The sequence below is a fragment of the Nycticebus coucang genome, chromosome 8 (genome assembly GCF_027406575.1).
Source record: "Nycticebus coucang isolate mNycCou1 chromosome 8, mNycCou1.pri, whole genome shotgun sequence".
NCBI classification, from domain to species: domain Eukaryota; kingdom Metazoa; phylum Chordata; class Mammalia; order Primates; family Lorisidae; genus Nycticebus; species Nycticebus coucang.
Window position 1 is genome coordinate 100,574,878 of NC_069787.1, and position 14,514 is coordinate 100,589,391.

Sequence of the window (14,514 nt, forward strand, 5' to 3'; positions counted from 1 at the left end):
CTAGGTGACTGCCTGCTCTCACTGTTCCGTGTTGACAACTGTCAAGTTCTTATCCCTAACACAGATCTCCCCTTGACCTCCAGACTTGTTTGTGTATATTTAACTGCCTGTTTGACTTTTCTAGTTGGATATCTCAAAAGCACATTAGGCTCATCTGTCTGGAAACTGAGTGCGTCATCCCTGCTGAGCCTGGTCCTGTTCCAGATCTACCTAACTTGGTGGAACACTCCAGGCCATCCATTTGCCCCCGCCCGAGACCTAGCTGTCCTCCTCCACACGCCCACTGGTTGCCAGGATGTCTCTCTCGTCCTTGCCCCTCTCTCCCTGCCCTTTGCTCTCTCTTGGCTCCTACTGCCCGAACTCCACATCACCCTGGTTTCCACCCACCCTGCTGCTAGATTGGGCAATGCAAAGTGCAGGTCTGTCTCCTGCCCACCACCCCTGGCCCAGCATTGTCTAAAACCCTACAGAGACACCTCATTTCTCTAAAAGTAAAGTAAAGAACAAAATCTCCACGACACAATTCCCATGCGGTCTGGACCCTGCTCCCCCCGCCCCCTTCCTCTCTGTGGTCCAGCCCCGAGGCCTCCAGGAAGCTCGCTCTGCCTTTCCCCTGCCCCCCCCCCCCCAACACAGGCCTGTGTCTGGGTGGTTTAGAAGCCGCCGCCTCCTCCTCCACCCTCCGCTTGAGTGACACCTACTCTTCTCTCGGCTTGAGGCTTCTCCCCGACTCCCAGACCTGCAGAGGAGTACTTTATCCATAGCTTCATGGAACCAGGTTCTTTTTCCCCCAGAGCAAGGAGGGGAGCACAAATGCACTGGTGGGATAAAACCTGGATTCTGACTGTCACCCTGGCGGCCGCAGAGTTCAAGGGCAGGGCGGTGCCTCTCTGAGCCCTTCCTGGACTTGACGCCATGATGGCAGAACTTGTAAAGAAGGGCATGGGCAGCAGAGGTCAGAAAACACGTGGTACGGGTTCAAGCAGCCAGGACTTCCATTTTGTCCACTCACTTAGGGTTAAAGTCTGTGCCCGCCCTCTGATACCACTGTGCTGTGTGGGGACAGGTTGGACTTTGGTGAGCTCATATCCTCCATCCAACTTGGATGAGTTCCCTTTACTTTGTTCCAGCCGAAATCTTTTTTTAATTCCATAAAGTTCTTGCTTTTAATGTTACCAAATAACTCAACGTGTCTTTACATGCGTCAGGCAGTTTTACAGAGAAGAATCTAAGGCTTTATTGCTAACACACAGGAAGAGCTGACGTCCGCTGTCCTTCCTTGCAGATGAATTCTTCAGTAGAGGCTGTGCCCCTGGGTCTAATCCGGACTCCCCGCTCTGTGCTTTGTGTGGCGGTGGCAGCAGCCCCACAGACATGTGTACTCCTAGCAGCCATGAGCGGTACTACGGCTCCAGTGGGGCTTTCAGGCAAGTGGTTTCTCTTTGCACCAACCCAGTGAACTTCTTGTTCTCTCTCTTTTTCTATCATCCTAGCAGGTGAGTGCTACGTTTAGAAAGAGCCAGAATTAGGAACCCACAACTACTGCAAATTCCAAGTAGCCCCAAAGACTCAAGTCCAGCATTCTCCTGCAGACACAGATGACTCCTTTGGGGGGCACAAGCATGATGGCTGCAGAGTCACAGGCATGGTCCTACATTTGCCACTTCATTCTGAGTGGTTGTGGATGAGTCATGAAATTCACCAGAGGCTCGGTTTTAAATCACAAGAGGGATACCAGGCACCTTGCTTCTCCCGCCTGGCTGAGGAGTAGAATTTAAAAATAGATAGTCCTGGGCTCCTCCATCCACTTAAAAAAAAATTTATTGAGCACTACTATGCACCAGGCACTACTCTAGCCAGAGGGGTTCCTGTCTCCCCGGCCGCCCCTGCACGCAGTCTCGCGGGGAGAGCAGGACAGTTAACACACAAGAGAGGGCAAGACTCGACCCAGCTGTGGGAAGGGCAGTGATGTGGCAGTGACTGGCCTTAGAAATTTTAGAAGAGGTGGTCAGGGAAAGCCACCACTTTTAAAAGGAGCTGAGGACAGTGAGCAGGAGTAGGGCCTGAGGAACCCAGAAGTAATCCAGGAAGGACAGCAAGGACAAAGGCTTGTGGGTTGGACAAGTCACGCTGTGCTGAGGCCACCAGAGAAGAAGGCCTGTGGGGTGGGGGTGGAGATGGGCTGGCTGAAGGACGTCAGTTGAACTCTAAGGATGGTGGGCGGTGCTGATTCTTTGTGTCAGTGGGGCCATGTTGGGTGCATTAGAGTTGTGTGGAATAAAAACTCCCTTTTATTCATAGACATCAGGGCATTATACTGCCAGACTACTTTGTCCTGCCCTCTGCAAAGTTTTCTCTCTTTCATAAGCGGTACATAAGTTATGTATTTTCACAGGTCTACAAGGATTTGTGCTGTATATTTAATCCCTGCTGAAATAGCTTAATTCTTCTTTGCTGGTATTAGGTTTGATGGTCTCACTTTGCTACCAGCAGATAGTATTACAGAGAACCTAAAGTTGTTGGAGTTCTGTCCAGAACCACAACTTCCCTGCCTTCCATAATGAAGGTGAACACACAGAGAGCAGACATAGCTTCAAGCGTCTCATTCTCCCCCCACCTCTGACCTGTCTTTTCCTTGAGCTTCTTGACTCTGATCTCCGCTCGCTCCTGCTGACCTGTGATCCACCGGTCCTGCACATTTCTCTGTTCTCACAGTATTCTCCATGTTATCTTTTCCCATCCTTACCCTGCACACGTCCCATGGCTAACAGTGACCATTATTTCCCTGTACCTCTCCTCCCGCTCCTTGAGTGTTGGTTGAGTCATTAAGTGCAGGCAACACCCTGCACCTCCAGGCTGGCTGGCTTCCCTTCAGTGATGAGGGTGAAGCTCAAGTGAGCCATGTGTCACCCGTCTACTCCCTCGCTGTCTCCTAGATGATTCCATGCTTTCTCGGCTCCTCACACTTCAGCGCTTCTCCCATCTAGCACACCTCTGCTGTTTCTCCTGAGGGAAGCCATCAGAAGCGAAATTCCACACCTCCTCACCGCCACACCCACCGCATGCCAGCATCTGCAGGCTTGGACTGGATACCCTTCCCTCCCAGGTGCCTCCCAGCTAAGCCCTCTCCCACACCACTGGGGGGACTGACTCAGCAATTTTCCTTCTTTCTACCAAGTTGTCACGTTTTCCTCTCTACTAGAGCATTTCTTTTTTTTTTTTTGTAGAGACAGAGTCTCACTGTACCGCCCTCGGGTAGAGTGCCGTGCCGTCACACGGCTCACAGCAACCTCTAACTCTTGGGCTTACGCAATTCTCTTGCCTCAGCCTCCCGAGCAGCTGGGACTACAGGCACCTGCCACAATGCCCGGCTATTTTTTGGTTGCAGTTTGGCCGGGGCTGGGCTTGAACCCGCCACCCTCGGTATATGGGGCTGGCGCCCTGCTCACTGAGCCACAGGCGCCGCCCTCTACTAGAGCATTTCTATCAGCACACAAAAATACTGTCATTTCCCACCTTAAATAAGTAAGTGAAATCTCCCCATCTTACCCACCTCTCCCATTTCTCTCCTTCTTGTTACAACAAAATTCCTTGAAAGAGAGAAATCATTTGCTCAGTCCAGTTCACTCCATTAACTTCCCAGAACCCAGCTTAATAATCTGTTCACTCTCCCATCCCCACCAGTGTAGTTGGTTTTTATTGTTGTTCTTTAATAATCTATAGAAAACACACCTCCTTATCGTCAGCAGGTAGGCAGAATGCCCCCCCACACCTCCCCCACCTTGGTACACCACGGCCACCACGCAGCTGAAACGACACTTTTATGTCACCAGTGGCGTCTGTGTTGTTAAATCAAAGGGCCAGTTCTGAGTCCTTGCATTACTCGGCCTACCAGCATCATCAGCCCCACCGACCCTTTTCTCCTCTCGGACGCGTTTTTTCCTTGGCTTCCAGAACACCACAGTGTCTCGGGTTCTCTCCTCCCTTCCTGATACGGCGTCTCGGTCCCTTTTGCTGGTTCTACCTCACTTCCCCAACCTCTACACGTTGGTGTGCTCAGGGCTCCATACTAGAATTCTTCTCTCTTCAAGCCCACACCCTTGATAATTTTATTCAGTCTATACATGGATGATTCCCAAATTTATATTCCAGTTCCAGAGTTCTCCCAAAAAACTTCAGTGAAACCCTAGACTTGTATATCCAGCATCCTATTGGGTATCTGACTTGGATTTCTCGTCATTATTTCAAATTTGGATGTCCGAAACTGAGATCCTGAAATTCTACACTTCCATCTCTGGCGGTCTTCTGCATCTTAGTGAAAGGCAACTCCATTTTTCCTTTGTGGAAAAAGGTCAAATCCTTGCTATTATCTCTGCCTGCTGTTGCTTTCTCATGCCTCATATCTGGAGCAGCATCAAATCATGTTGGCTCTGCATCTGGAAGACCTCCTCACCCAGCCTTCTGCACTGATACTATCTTGATCCAAACCACCATCATCTCTCCCTGGATCTTTTCTTTTTCCTTCCTTCCTCCTTCTCTTCCCTTCCCTCCCCTTGCCTCCCTCCCTCCCTTCTTTCTTTCCTTTCTTCCTTCCTTCCCTCCCTCTCCTTCTTCCCTCTCTCCCCTCCTCTCTTCCTTCCTTCCCTCTCTTCCTTTGTTTTGAGACAAGCTCTCACTGTGTTGCCTGGGCTGGAGTGCAGTGGCCTGATCATAGTTCACTACAACCTCCAACTCCTGGGCTCAAGTAAACCTCTCACCTCAGCCTCCTGAGTAGCTAGGACTACGGACATGTACCACCATGCCTGACTAATGTTTTTATTTTTTGTAGAGACAGGGTCTCACTACGTTACCTAGGGCTGTCTGAACTCCTAGCCTCAAGTGATCCTACCATGTCTGGCCTTCCTGGATTCCTGTAATGGCCCCTTAACAGGTCCCCATGCACCTGTCCTATCCTCCTCCTCCCACCCCCGCACACAACACATCAACCAGAGTGATTTTGTTAAAATATAAATCAGACTGGGCATGGTCGATCACATCTATAATCCTAGTACTTTGGATCATTTGAGGCTAGGAGTTCAAGACCAGTCTGAGCAACACAGTGAGACTTCATCTCTTAAAAAAAAAAAAAAAAAAGAATTAGAAAAATGTGTGCCTACAGCACCAGCTGTTTGGGAGGCTGAGGCAGGAGGATTACTTAGGTCTAGGAGTTTGAGGTTGCAGTGGGCTATAACGATGCCACTGCACTTTAGCCTGGGCAACATAGTAAGCCCGCACACATACACACACACACACAGAGTGCCAAAAAATGTATTCACATTTTAAGCAAGGAAATCTGTATCAAATTATAATAATCAATATATACCAATAATGTTTGTTATCTTGTATATTATATCTTGTTATCTTTTGTAATTGCAGAAGTCAAAAGTGACTTGGGTATAGTTTAAGTGTGAGAATGAAAAATAAGTAAGTGGAAGAGAATGGAGTCCCAAGAGAGATTCATGAACATACTGCAATTTGTAGACAATTTGGTCTATAATAAGGGTGACAGTTCAAATTACTGGGGAAAGAATGAACTTCAGAGACTGAATAATACGTGTACTGAGAACTGGCCCCTGGATCTGGTGATCCTGGCAGGAACACGTTTAGTAATGAATTAGTCCTTGATGCTGGACTGGCCAGGGTGAGTGAGGTTGACCCCTTGAAGGTGTGTGGGTGACAGGGGAAGAGAGGCCCTTTCTGTGGGGCCATGTGGGATCAAGGCAAGACTAATTGGTGGGGGGGGTTTGATTTTTTTGTCTGTTTGTTTTGTTATTTTTTTTTTTAAAGAAAAGACATATAGATGCTGATGAAAAGCATCCAGTAAACAAGAAAAGGTTAGAATTACATGAGAGAAAGAGTATAACTACGGGAGAAAGTTGCTGAGAGTGTGGGAGGGGCTGGGATGCAGAGGCCCTGGACAGAGGCCTTCCCTCCTTTGTGCCTCTTGGCAGGAAAGAGCCTGGGGGACACAGGCCGGCAGATCTGGCAGAGAAGTGCTGAGAGAAAGCCCTGTAATGATCTCTGTGTGTTCTCCACTAAGCGGGAGGGCAGGTCAGGGGTGTGAGCATAGGGGAGTAGGGACGTGGGAAGACAGGTTTTGTGGAAAGTGGGGAAACCTTTTGAAGTTACTGCTCTTCAGAATGGAGAGACAGCTGTCTGGAGCAGTAGCCCTCGTGCAGGAGCATGGGTCATACTATCCTGGAGAGCTTGTTCAGGCACAGATTCCTGGGCCCTACCTCCAGAGTTTCTGATTCAGCAGGTCTGGGGTGTGGCCCAACAATTTGCATTTCTAACAAGTTTCAGTCCACACTGATGCTGCTGCTCCCTGGCCTACAACTTTGAGAACCACTGATCTAGAGTGGAGAAAGGAAGGCAGGAACACCGAGGGGAAGTGAAGGACCAGGAAGGGCTCTGTCTACCTTGCCCTGAGTTGCAGGCACGCCTAAAACAGATGGCCATTCCTGGGAGTCTATGTCGTGGGCATGAAGGAAAAAATAGGGAGCTTAGGAAGCTTGGATGGGAGTAATTGACACTAGCTGGGTCTGGAGGGACTGAAGACAGGAGAGAGGAAACAAGATGCTCCTGACTATCCCTAGCCATTTCCAACGGAAAGAATGTCACAAACTTGATTTTTAATGTGCTCCACATTTCATGTAAAGAATGCACCTTGGATGCGGAGAAATATCTTTCATGGGAGAAAGGGTGAACAAATGTTTAATGCCACACACTCCCTTTTATTAATATTGAGTAGACATGTGAGTATGGTAAAACTCTGAAATCATGTCTTGCATTGAGTTTTGATCTTGGCTATCCCTGTGATTAGAGCACAGGGGCTGCCTCTGGCGCCTCTGATGGCTCTTTAACATAAGGATCGGAACAACAGTTATCCAGAATAGAAATAAGTCAGCATTTTTCTTTTCCTATTACATTCCCCCTCCAGTGGGCAGGGATAGCGTGGGCAGGGCAGGGTGGCCAGGACGTGCCGGGTGAGCTGGAAGGGGTGTGGGCCTCGCCGTGTCTCTCTCCGTTCCTCTCCTTTCCTCCGCTGTTGACCTCCTTGCTGACCTGACCCTCCCATGCAGGTGTCTGGTGGAGAAGGGAGATGTGGCCTTTGTGAGGCACAGCACAGTCCTTCAAAACACTGATGGTATGTGCCCACGCTGTCCTGTCCTGCCCGTGGCGATATGTGCCCACGCCGTCCTGTCCTGCCCCTGGTGATATGTGCCCATGCCGTCCTGTCCTGCCCGTGGTGATATGTGCCCACGCCGTCCTGTCCTGCCCGTGGTGATATGTGCCCACGCTGTCCTGTCCTGCCCGTGGTGATATGTGCCCACGCTGTCCTGTCTTGCCCCTGGTGATATGTGCCCACGCTGTCCTGTCCTGCCCCTGGTGATATGTGCCCACGCTGTCCTGTCCTGCCCCTGGTGATATGTGCCCACGCTGTCCTGTCCTGCCCGTGGTGATATGTGCCCACGCTGTCCTGTCCTGCCCGTGGTGATATGTACCCATGCTGTCCTGTCCTGCCTGTGGAGGTCCGTGCCCACGTTGTCCTGTCCAGGGAAAGTCTGAGTCTCCCAATTAGAATCACCCCCCACTTAGGCAACGGGGGAAGATTATTAACTTTATTGGGTTCTGGTGACCTAGGTCTCAACATGTTTAATGTAAGGAATGAGAAAATTCTTCACATGTGGTTGGACTTGATGGGGTTGCTTCTAACACTGACCATAAACCCAACTGAAAAACACAGAGAGACCACCATTCCTATGAGTGTGTTTGACTCTCCTGATTTATAGGGATTTTAATATATTCTGTATACAAGTTTCTATCGGCCATAGATATTAAAAATATCCCTCTGTAATGGCTTGCCTTTGCACTTTCCTTTCTTTTTTTTTTTTTTTTTTTAAAGACAGTCTCTGTCTCTCTGGGTAGAGTGCCATGGCATTGTCATAGCTCACAGCAACCTCAGACTCTTGGGCTCGAGTGATCCTCTTGTCTCAGCCTACTAAGTGGCTGGGACTATAGGCACCCACCACGAGGCCTGGTTAGTTTTTTTCTATGTTTAGTAGAGATGGGGGTCTCACTCTTGCTCAGGCTGGTCTTGAACTCCTGAGCTTAGAAAAGTGAAAAGGTGTCTGAGTGCGGTGGCTGACGCCTATCATCCTGGCAGTCTGGGAGGCTGAGGCTGGTGGAGGCTGAGGCTTGAGCTCACAAGTTCAAGACCAGCATGAGCAAGAGCAAGAACCTGTCTCTATTAAAAATAGAAAAATCGCGCCCAGCCATCTTTTCACTATTCTAATGGTGTCTTTCAGTGAGTAGATACTCTTAATCTTACTTTGGTTCAATTTATCAATCTTTTCCTTTCTGGCTAGGGCCTTTTCAGGCCTGTTTAACAGATCTTCACCTTTAACAGGATGGGAAGAAACATTAGCCAGAAAGTTTTCTGAACTTACGATTTAGAATTTTTCTCTTCTGTTTTATTTTAAAAGCTTTCTTCTTTTATCTGTGTCTCTATGACTCTCCCAGGCACTGGGGGTTGGTCACTTTCCCTCCCCTCTCAGTGAGGACACCTTGACCAAACCCACCAGTTGTGGCTGATTCACCTTCTTTCCCTCCCCAGGGAGGAACCACGAGGCCTGGGCCAAGAATCTGAAGCAGAATGACTTTGAATTGTTGTGCCTCGATGGCACCAGGAAGCCTGTGACTGAGGTCCAGAGCTGCCACTTGGCTGTGGTGCCAAATCACGCTGTGGTCTCGAGGAAAGACAATGCAGATTTTGTTCGCAGAATACTCTACAACCAACAGGTATGGGCACACAGAGCCTCCTTTTCCCCACTGCTCCCCACTCCCCTGCAACTAAGTGCTCAGCTCACCTGCAGAGTGGTACAGACATGCCCTGCCCAGCCACTTGTTCTCCCTGGACAGTGGAAGCTGATCCTTCCATCCCTGCTTCTGATTAAAGCAGAAAGCTGGTGGCAGTGTTCACTTCCTGCTCTGGGGCTGTCTAAGACGTCACAGGGGACTGGAAAAACCTCAGACGTGGACATGTTACGTGTTCCCTTAGGCTTGCTGGACTCTAAGCAGATTTATGACACACTTCTTGGGTTTGCTCAGTCTCTCTGTGAGAGTTAATCCTTTCTTCTTCTGGCACAGAAGGAAGGATGTGGCTCGGTGCTGTTCACTCCAGTCTGGGCTGTATGTGGGAAAAGCAGAACAGAGGTCATGCTACCTGACCTATGGGTGGATCCAAGGGTGTTTCCTCAACCCGGGCAGGCTGGGCACTGGCTCCATGAAAGTTAAAGTCAACATTCAGACAACTGTGACCTCCACAGGCGGCCAACAAGGGCTGGTGCTATGGCGTAGCCGGCTGCCCAGATCAAACTACGCATCTTAGGGAAAACCCCAAGCTTCCTCTGCCTTTTGCACTAGCATACCCCATTCCTGGCGGTTCCCAGTGAGACATCCATGTTTTCGCAGGTGCCACCCACGCATGCCAGCTAAAGAGACTCAGGGAGTGCTGGCAAAATAAGAGGCTCTCAGTTGTGGACTTTCAGAGGGGCAAGTCCCATACACAGGAAGCTGCCACCTTGGCCACAAGGGCAGTGACAAAGGAAGAGAGGGGAGAAGAGAGGCAAGGTGGGCAGTCTCCAGGGAGCAGGAGGACATGCAAGTATGGCCCAGGAGGCTGGAAACCTCTGGCAGTGGTTGGCGAGGTGTTTGCAGCGGCAAACCTGGAGCTCTCTCTCTAAGTCGCTTGACATACTTCATTTCACTGTTGGTGCTATTGTCCCCATTTATAAGTGACTAAACTGAGGTTCACTTAGCTCAGTACAGAATTTTCCTAATGTCCCACAACAAGGAAAAGACAGGGCCAGGATTTGAACCCAGAGACCTCACTTTTTGCCACTTTACTACAGTGTCTTCTGAACTGTTACTGTGTCCCAGTTTTCCCAGGGTCTGGAACTGAGCAGAATATACAACCCCATGCTTCCTGGAGCCTGGGTCACCCTCTGTCTGTCTGTATGTCTGACCCAGGAGCTCTTTGGAAGAAACGGATTTGAATATGTGATGTTCCAGCTGTTTGAATCCTCACCCAAGGACCTGCTGTTCAGTGATGACACGGAATGTCTGGCTGACCTTCAGAACAAAACAACTTATGAAAAATACCTAGGGTCAGAGTATCTTATGGCTATTGCTAACTTTAGACCATGCTTAACCTCTGGTAAGTAGAATAAAACACCAGGGAGCAACAAGATGGGTGTCAAGGCAGACAAGTTTGTAGTAAGACTGTGGTGTGCAGAGCCCTGGGCCGGTAGTGACAGCAACATGACAAGGTGGAGGCTTCACTGCTTGCCAGGAAAGAGGATATTTCTCAGGAATTGAACTTGTTTTCATGCATTTTCCCATTTCTGCCAATAAAGTGAAAATGTATGCGTATGATCACTTTAGTGTAGGAAGAGAGCTGGGGAAATGATGTGTGTGTGCCATGCACAGAGGACCAATTTTCAATGATTTTAAGTAAAATGTATAAATACTATTAATAGAGAAAAATGTAGTTAGCAGTAGAGTAGGCCCTTTCTAGCCATTTATGTTCTAGGATGGCATCGATGTCTCAAAAAGAAATAGGTAGGGAAAATAAAATTACAGGTGGGGTTATCAAATTGTTGGAAGTGTGCCTAAATTTTTATTGAAGTATATCCCGTGTTGGAGATGATGACAGTAGCAGGAAAGGAAGATGCAAATATTTAAAGACAGCACTTACATCAGTTATGAGAGAGGATGTGTGCATGTATTTTTTAAAAAATCTTCATTCACTACCATTTACTTGTAGAAAACAGAAACAGAACTCTGAGTTGGAAGCACTGGCCATATGTAAAATCCTTGTCTTATGTTATGCTTCACAGAACTTCTGGATGCCTGCTCCTTCCACAGACATTAGCTGATGAAGTTGGGCAACCGCACAGACGCTGGGAGCCTCAAGCGGGGTGCACCCACCAGCTCACTGTCTTCATGTAGATCTGTGTTAGCACCAATTATCTTTGTAATTCTGTGCTGTGACTGATGGAGAAGAGAATGAATAAAATTTATTTTGTCTTCTCAGAAAACCTCATTAAATGTTTCCAAAGTTTTTGAAAAAAAACCCTATTTTTATACTAAAATTGCACTTCCTCATTGACTATCTATGAAATTGGACCTTTCTTTTTTTTTTCATTAAATCATAGCTGTGTACATTAATGCAATCATGGGTACAATGTGCTGATTTTTTTTTTTTTTTTTTTTTTGTAGAGACAGAGTCTCACTGCACCGCCCTCGGATAGAGTGCCGTGGCGTCACAGGGCTCACAGCAACCCCCAACTCTTGGGCTTACGTGATTCTCTTGCCTCAGCCTCCTGAGCAGCTGGGACTACAGGCGCCCGCCACAACACCCGGCTATTTTTTTGTTGTTGTTGCAGTTTGGCCGGGGCTGGGTTTGAACCCGCCACCCTCAGCATATGGGGCCGGCGCCCTACTCACTGAGCCACAGGCGCCACCCACAATGAGCTGATTTTATATACAATTTCAAATATTTTCATTACACTGGTTAACATAGCCTTCACAGCATTTTCTTAGTTACTGTGTTAAGACATTTGTATTAACATGTACCCTTGTAAGATGCACCATAGGTGTGGTCCCACCAATTAGCTTTCATATGAAAGATATAACTTGGTTTCATAGTAGGGCTGAGTACATTGGATACTTTTTCTTCCATTCTTGAGATACTTTGCTAAGAAGAATACGTTCCAGCTCCATCCATTTAAACATGAAAGAGGTAAAGTCTCCATCTTTTTTAAGGCTACATAATATTCCACGGTGTACATATACCACAATTTATTAATCCATTCATGGGTCGATGGGCACTTGGGCTTCTTTCATGACTTAGCAATTATGAATTGGGCTGCAATAAACATTCTGATACAAATATCTTTGTTATAATGTGATTTTTGGTCTTCTGGATATATACCTAGTAGATAAATTGTAGGATCTAATAGCAGGTCTATTTTTAGATCCCTAAGTGTTCTCTAAACATCTTTCCAAAAGGAAAGTATTAGTTTGCATTCCCACCAGCAGTGTAGAAGTGTTCCCTTTTCTCCACATCCACGCCAACATCTCTGGTTTGGGGATTTTGCAATGTGGGCTAATCTTACTGGAGTCAGATGATATCTCAAAGTAGTTTTGATTTGCATTTCTCTGATGATTAAGGATGATGAGCATTTTTTCATGTGTCTGTAGGCCGCGCGCCTGTCTTCTTCAGAGAAGTTTGTCTTTAAGTCCCTTGCCCACCCTGAGATGGGATCACTTGTTCTTTTCTTGCTAATACGTTTGAGTTCTCTGTGGATTCTGATTATTAGACCTTTATCGGAGGTATAACCTTGAAATATCTTCTCCCATTCTGAGGGCTGTCTGCTTGCTTTACTTACTGTGTTCTTGGCTGTGCAGAAGCTTTTTAGTTTGATCAGGTCCCAGTAATGTATTATTGGTGTTGCTTCAATTGCTGGGGGGTGGGGTGGGGTGGTCCTCCTCAGAAATTGGACCTTTCTTGAGAACTCTACAAAACAAGCTTAACTTCTCTTCCTGAACTTTATTTTACCCCAAAATCAAATCATTTAAATATAATTATAGCAGCAAATTTGTCTGGAGAAAGTATGAATGGTGATTACATGGGTAAAAAAAAGCATCAGTCTATGTAAGACAATAAGAAGGAAGAATAAGGAATAATTTTATATGTTTATATATATTTACATTTTATACATTTACATATTTTAAAAATATACTTCAATGCTTAAAAAATAAATGTAAAACAGAATCAAATTTTTAGTTCAGATTAATTGGGAAATATTTAAATTATTGCAAAAATCCAATTCTACTATTCTTTTTTTTTTTTTCACAGAGACCAGTAACAGTGATTTATTATCTTCATCAAGTATTATGTACCATACATAATGCATGTGGCTTGACTTTGTTTTTTTAATTGCAGGTTAATATAAGGGTACAAACAATTAGATTACATTGTTTGCATGCTTAACTTTTTTTTTTTTATTGTTGGAGATTCACTGAGGGTACAATAAGCCAGGTTACACTGATTGCAATTGTTAGGTAAAGTCCCTCTTGCAATCATGTCTTGCCCCCATAAAGTGTGACACACACCAAGGCCCCACCCACCTCCCTCCTTCCCTCTTTCTGTTTCCCCCCCATAACCATAACTGTCATTAATTGTCCTCATATCAAAATTGAGTACATAGGATTCATGCTTCTCAATTCTTGTGATGCTTTACTAAGAATAATGTCTTACACATCCATCCAGGTTAATACGAAGGATGTAAAGTCTCCATTTTTTTTAATGGCTGAATAGTATTCCATGGTATACATATACCACAGCTTGTTAATCCATTTCTGGGTTGGTGGGCATTTAGGCTGTTTCCACATTTTGGCAATTGTAAATTGAGCTGCAATAAACAGTCTAGTACAAGTGTCCTTATGATAAAAGTCTACCTTCTGGGTAGATGCCCAGTAATGGGATTGCAGGATCAAATGGGAGGTCTAGCTTGAGTGCTTTGAGGTTTCTCCATGCTTCCTTCCAGAAAGGTTGTACTAGTTTGCAGTCCCACCAGCAGTGTAAAAGTGTTCCCTTCTCTCCACATCCACGCCAGCATCTGCAGTTTTGAGATTTTGTGATGTGGGCCATTCTCACTGGGGTTAGATGATATCTCAGGGTTGTTTTGATTTGCATTTCTCTGATGATTAAGGATGATGAGCTTTTTTTCATGTGTTTGTAGATCTTGTGTCGGTCTTCTTTAGAAAAGTTTCTCTTCAAGTCCCTTGCCCACCCTGAGATGGGGTCACGTGTTCTTTTCTTGCTAATAAATTTGAGTTCTCTGTGGACTCTGGTTATTAGACTTTTATTGGTGGTATAACCTGCAAATATTTTCTCCCATTCTGAGGGCTGTCTGCTTGCTTTACTCACTATGTTCTTGGCTGTGCAAAAGCTTCTTAGTTTGATCAGGTCCCAGTAGTGTATTTTTGATACTGCTTCAATTGCCTGGGGAGTCCTCCTCATAAAATATTCACCAAGGCTGATTCCTTCAAGAGTTTTCCCTCCACTTTCTTCAAGTATTTTTATAGTTTCATGTCTTAAGTTTAAATCTTTTATCCAGTGAGAGTCTATCTTAGTTAATGGTGAAAGGTGTGGGTCCAGTTTCAATCTTCTAGAGGTTGCCAGCCAGTTCACCCAGCACCATTTGTTAAATAGGGAATCTTTTCCCCACTGAAAGTTTTTAATTGGCTTGTCAAAGATCAAATAATGGTAAGTAGCTGGATTCATCTCTTGGTTCTCTATTCTGTTCCAGACATCTACTTCTCTGCTTTTGTGCCAGTACCATGCTGTTTTGATCACTATCGATTTATAGTACAGTCTCAGGTCTGGTAGCGTGATTCCTCCTG

At 46.4% G+C, this 14,514-nt stretch overlaps 1 protein-coding gene across 2 annotated transcripts in view; it reads left to right on the forward strand.

Moving 5' to 3' along the window:
* LOC128591823 (inhibitor of carbonic anhydrase-like) overlaps window positions 1–11,999 on the forward strand; it is a 63,467-nt gene extending 51,468 nt beyond the window's left edge. For both annotated transcript variants that reach the window (XM_053599592.1, XM_053599593.1), the window contains exons 13-17: window positions 1,286–1,427; window positions 7,122–7,186; window positions 8,657–8,841; window positions 10,072–10,258; window positions 10,941–11,999. In XM_053599592.1, the coding sequence (XP_053455567.1) occupies window positions 1,286–1,427; window positions 7,122–7,186; window positions 8,657–8,841; window positions 10,072–10,258; window positions 10,941–10,975 (614 nt within the window). In that variant the 3' untranslated portion in view covers window positions 10,976–11,999. The remainder of the gene's footprint in view (window positions 1–1,285; window positions 1,428–7,121; window positions 7,187–8,656; window positions 8,842–10,071; window positions 10,259–10,940) is intronic.
* Window positions 12,000–14,514: the final 2,515 nt, after the last annotated feature.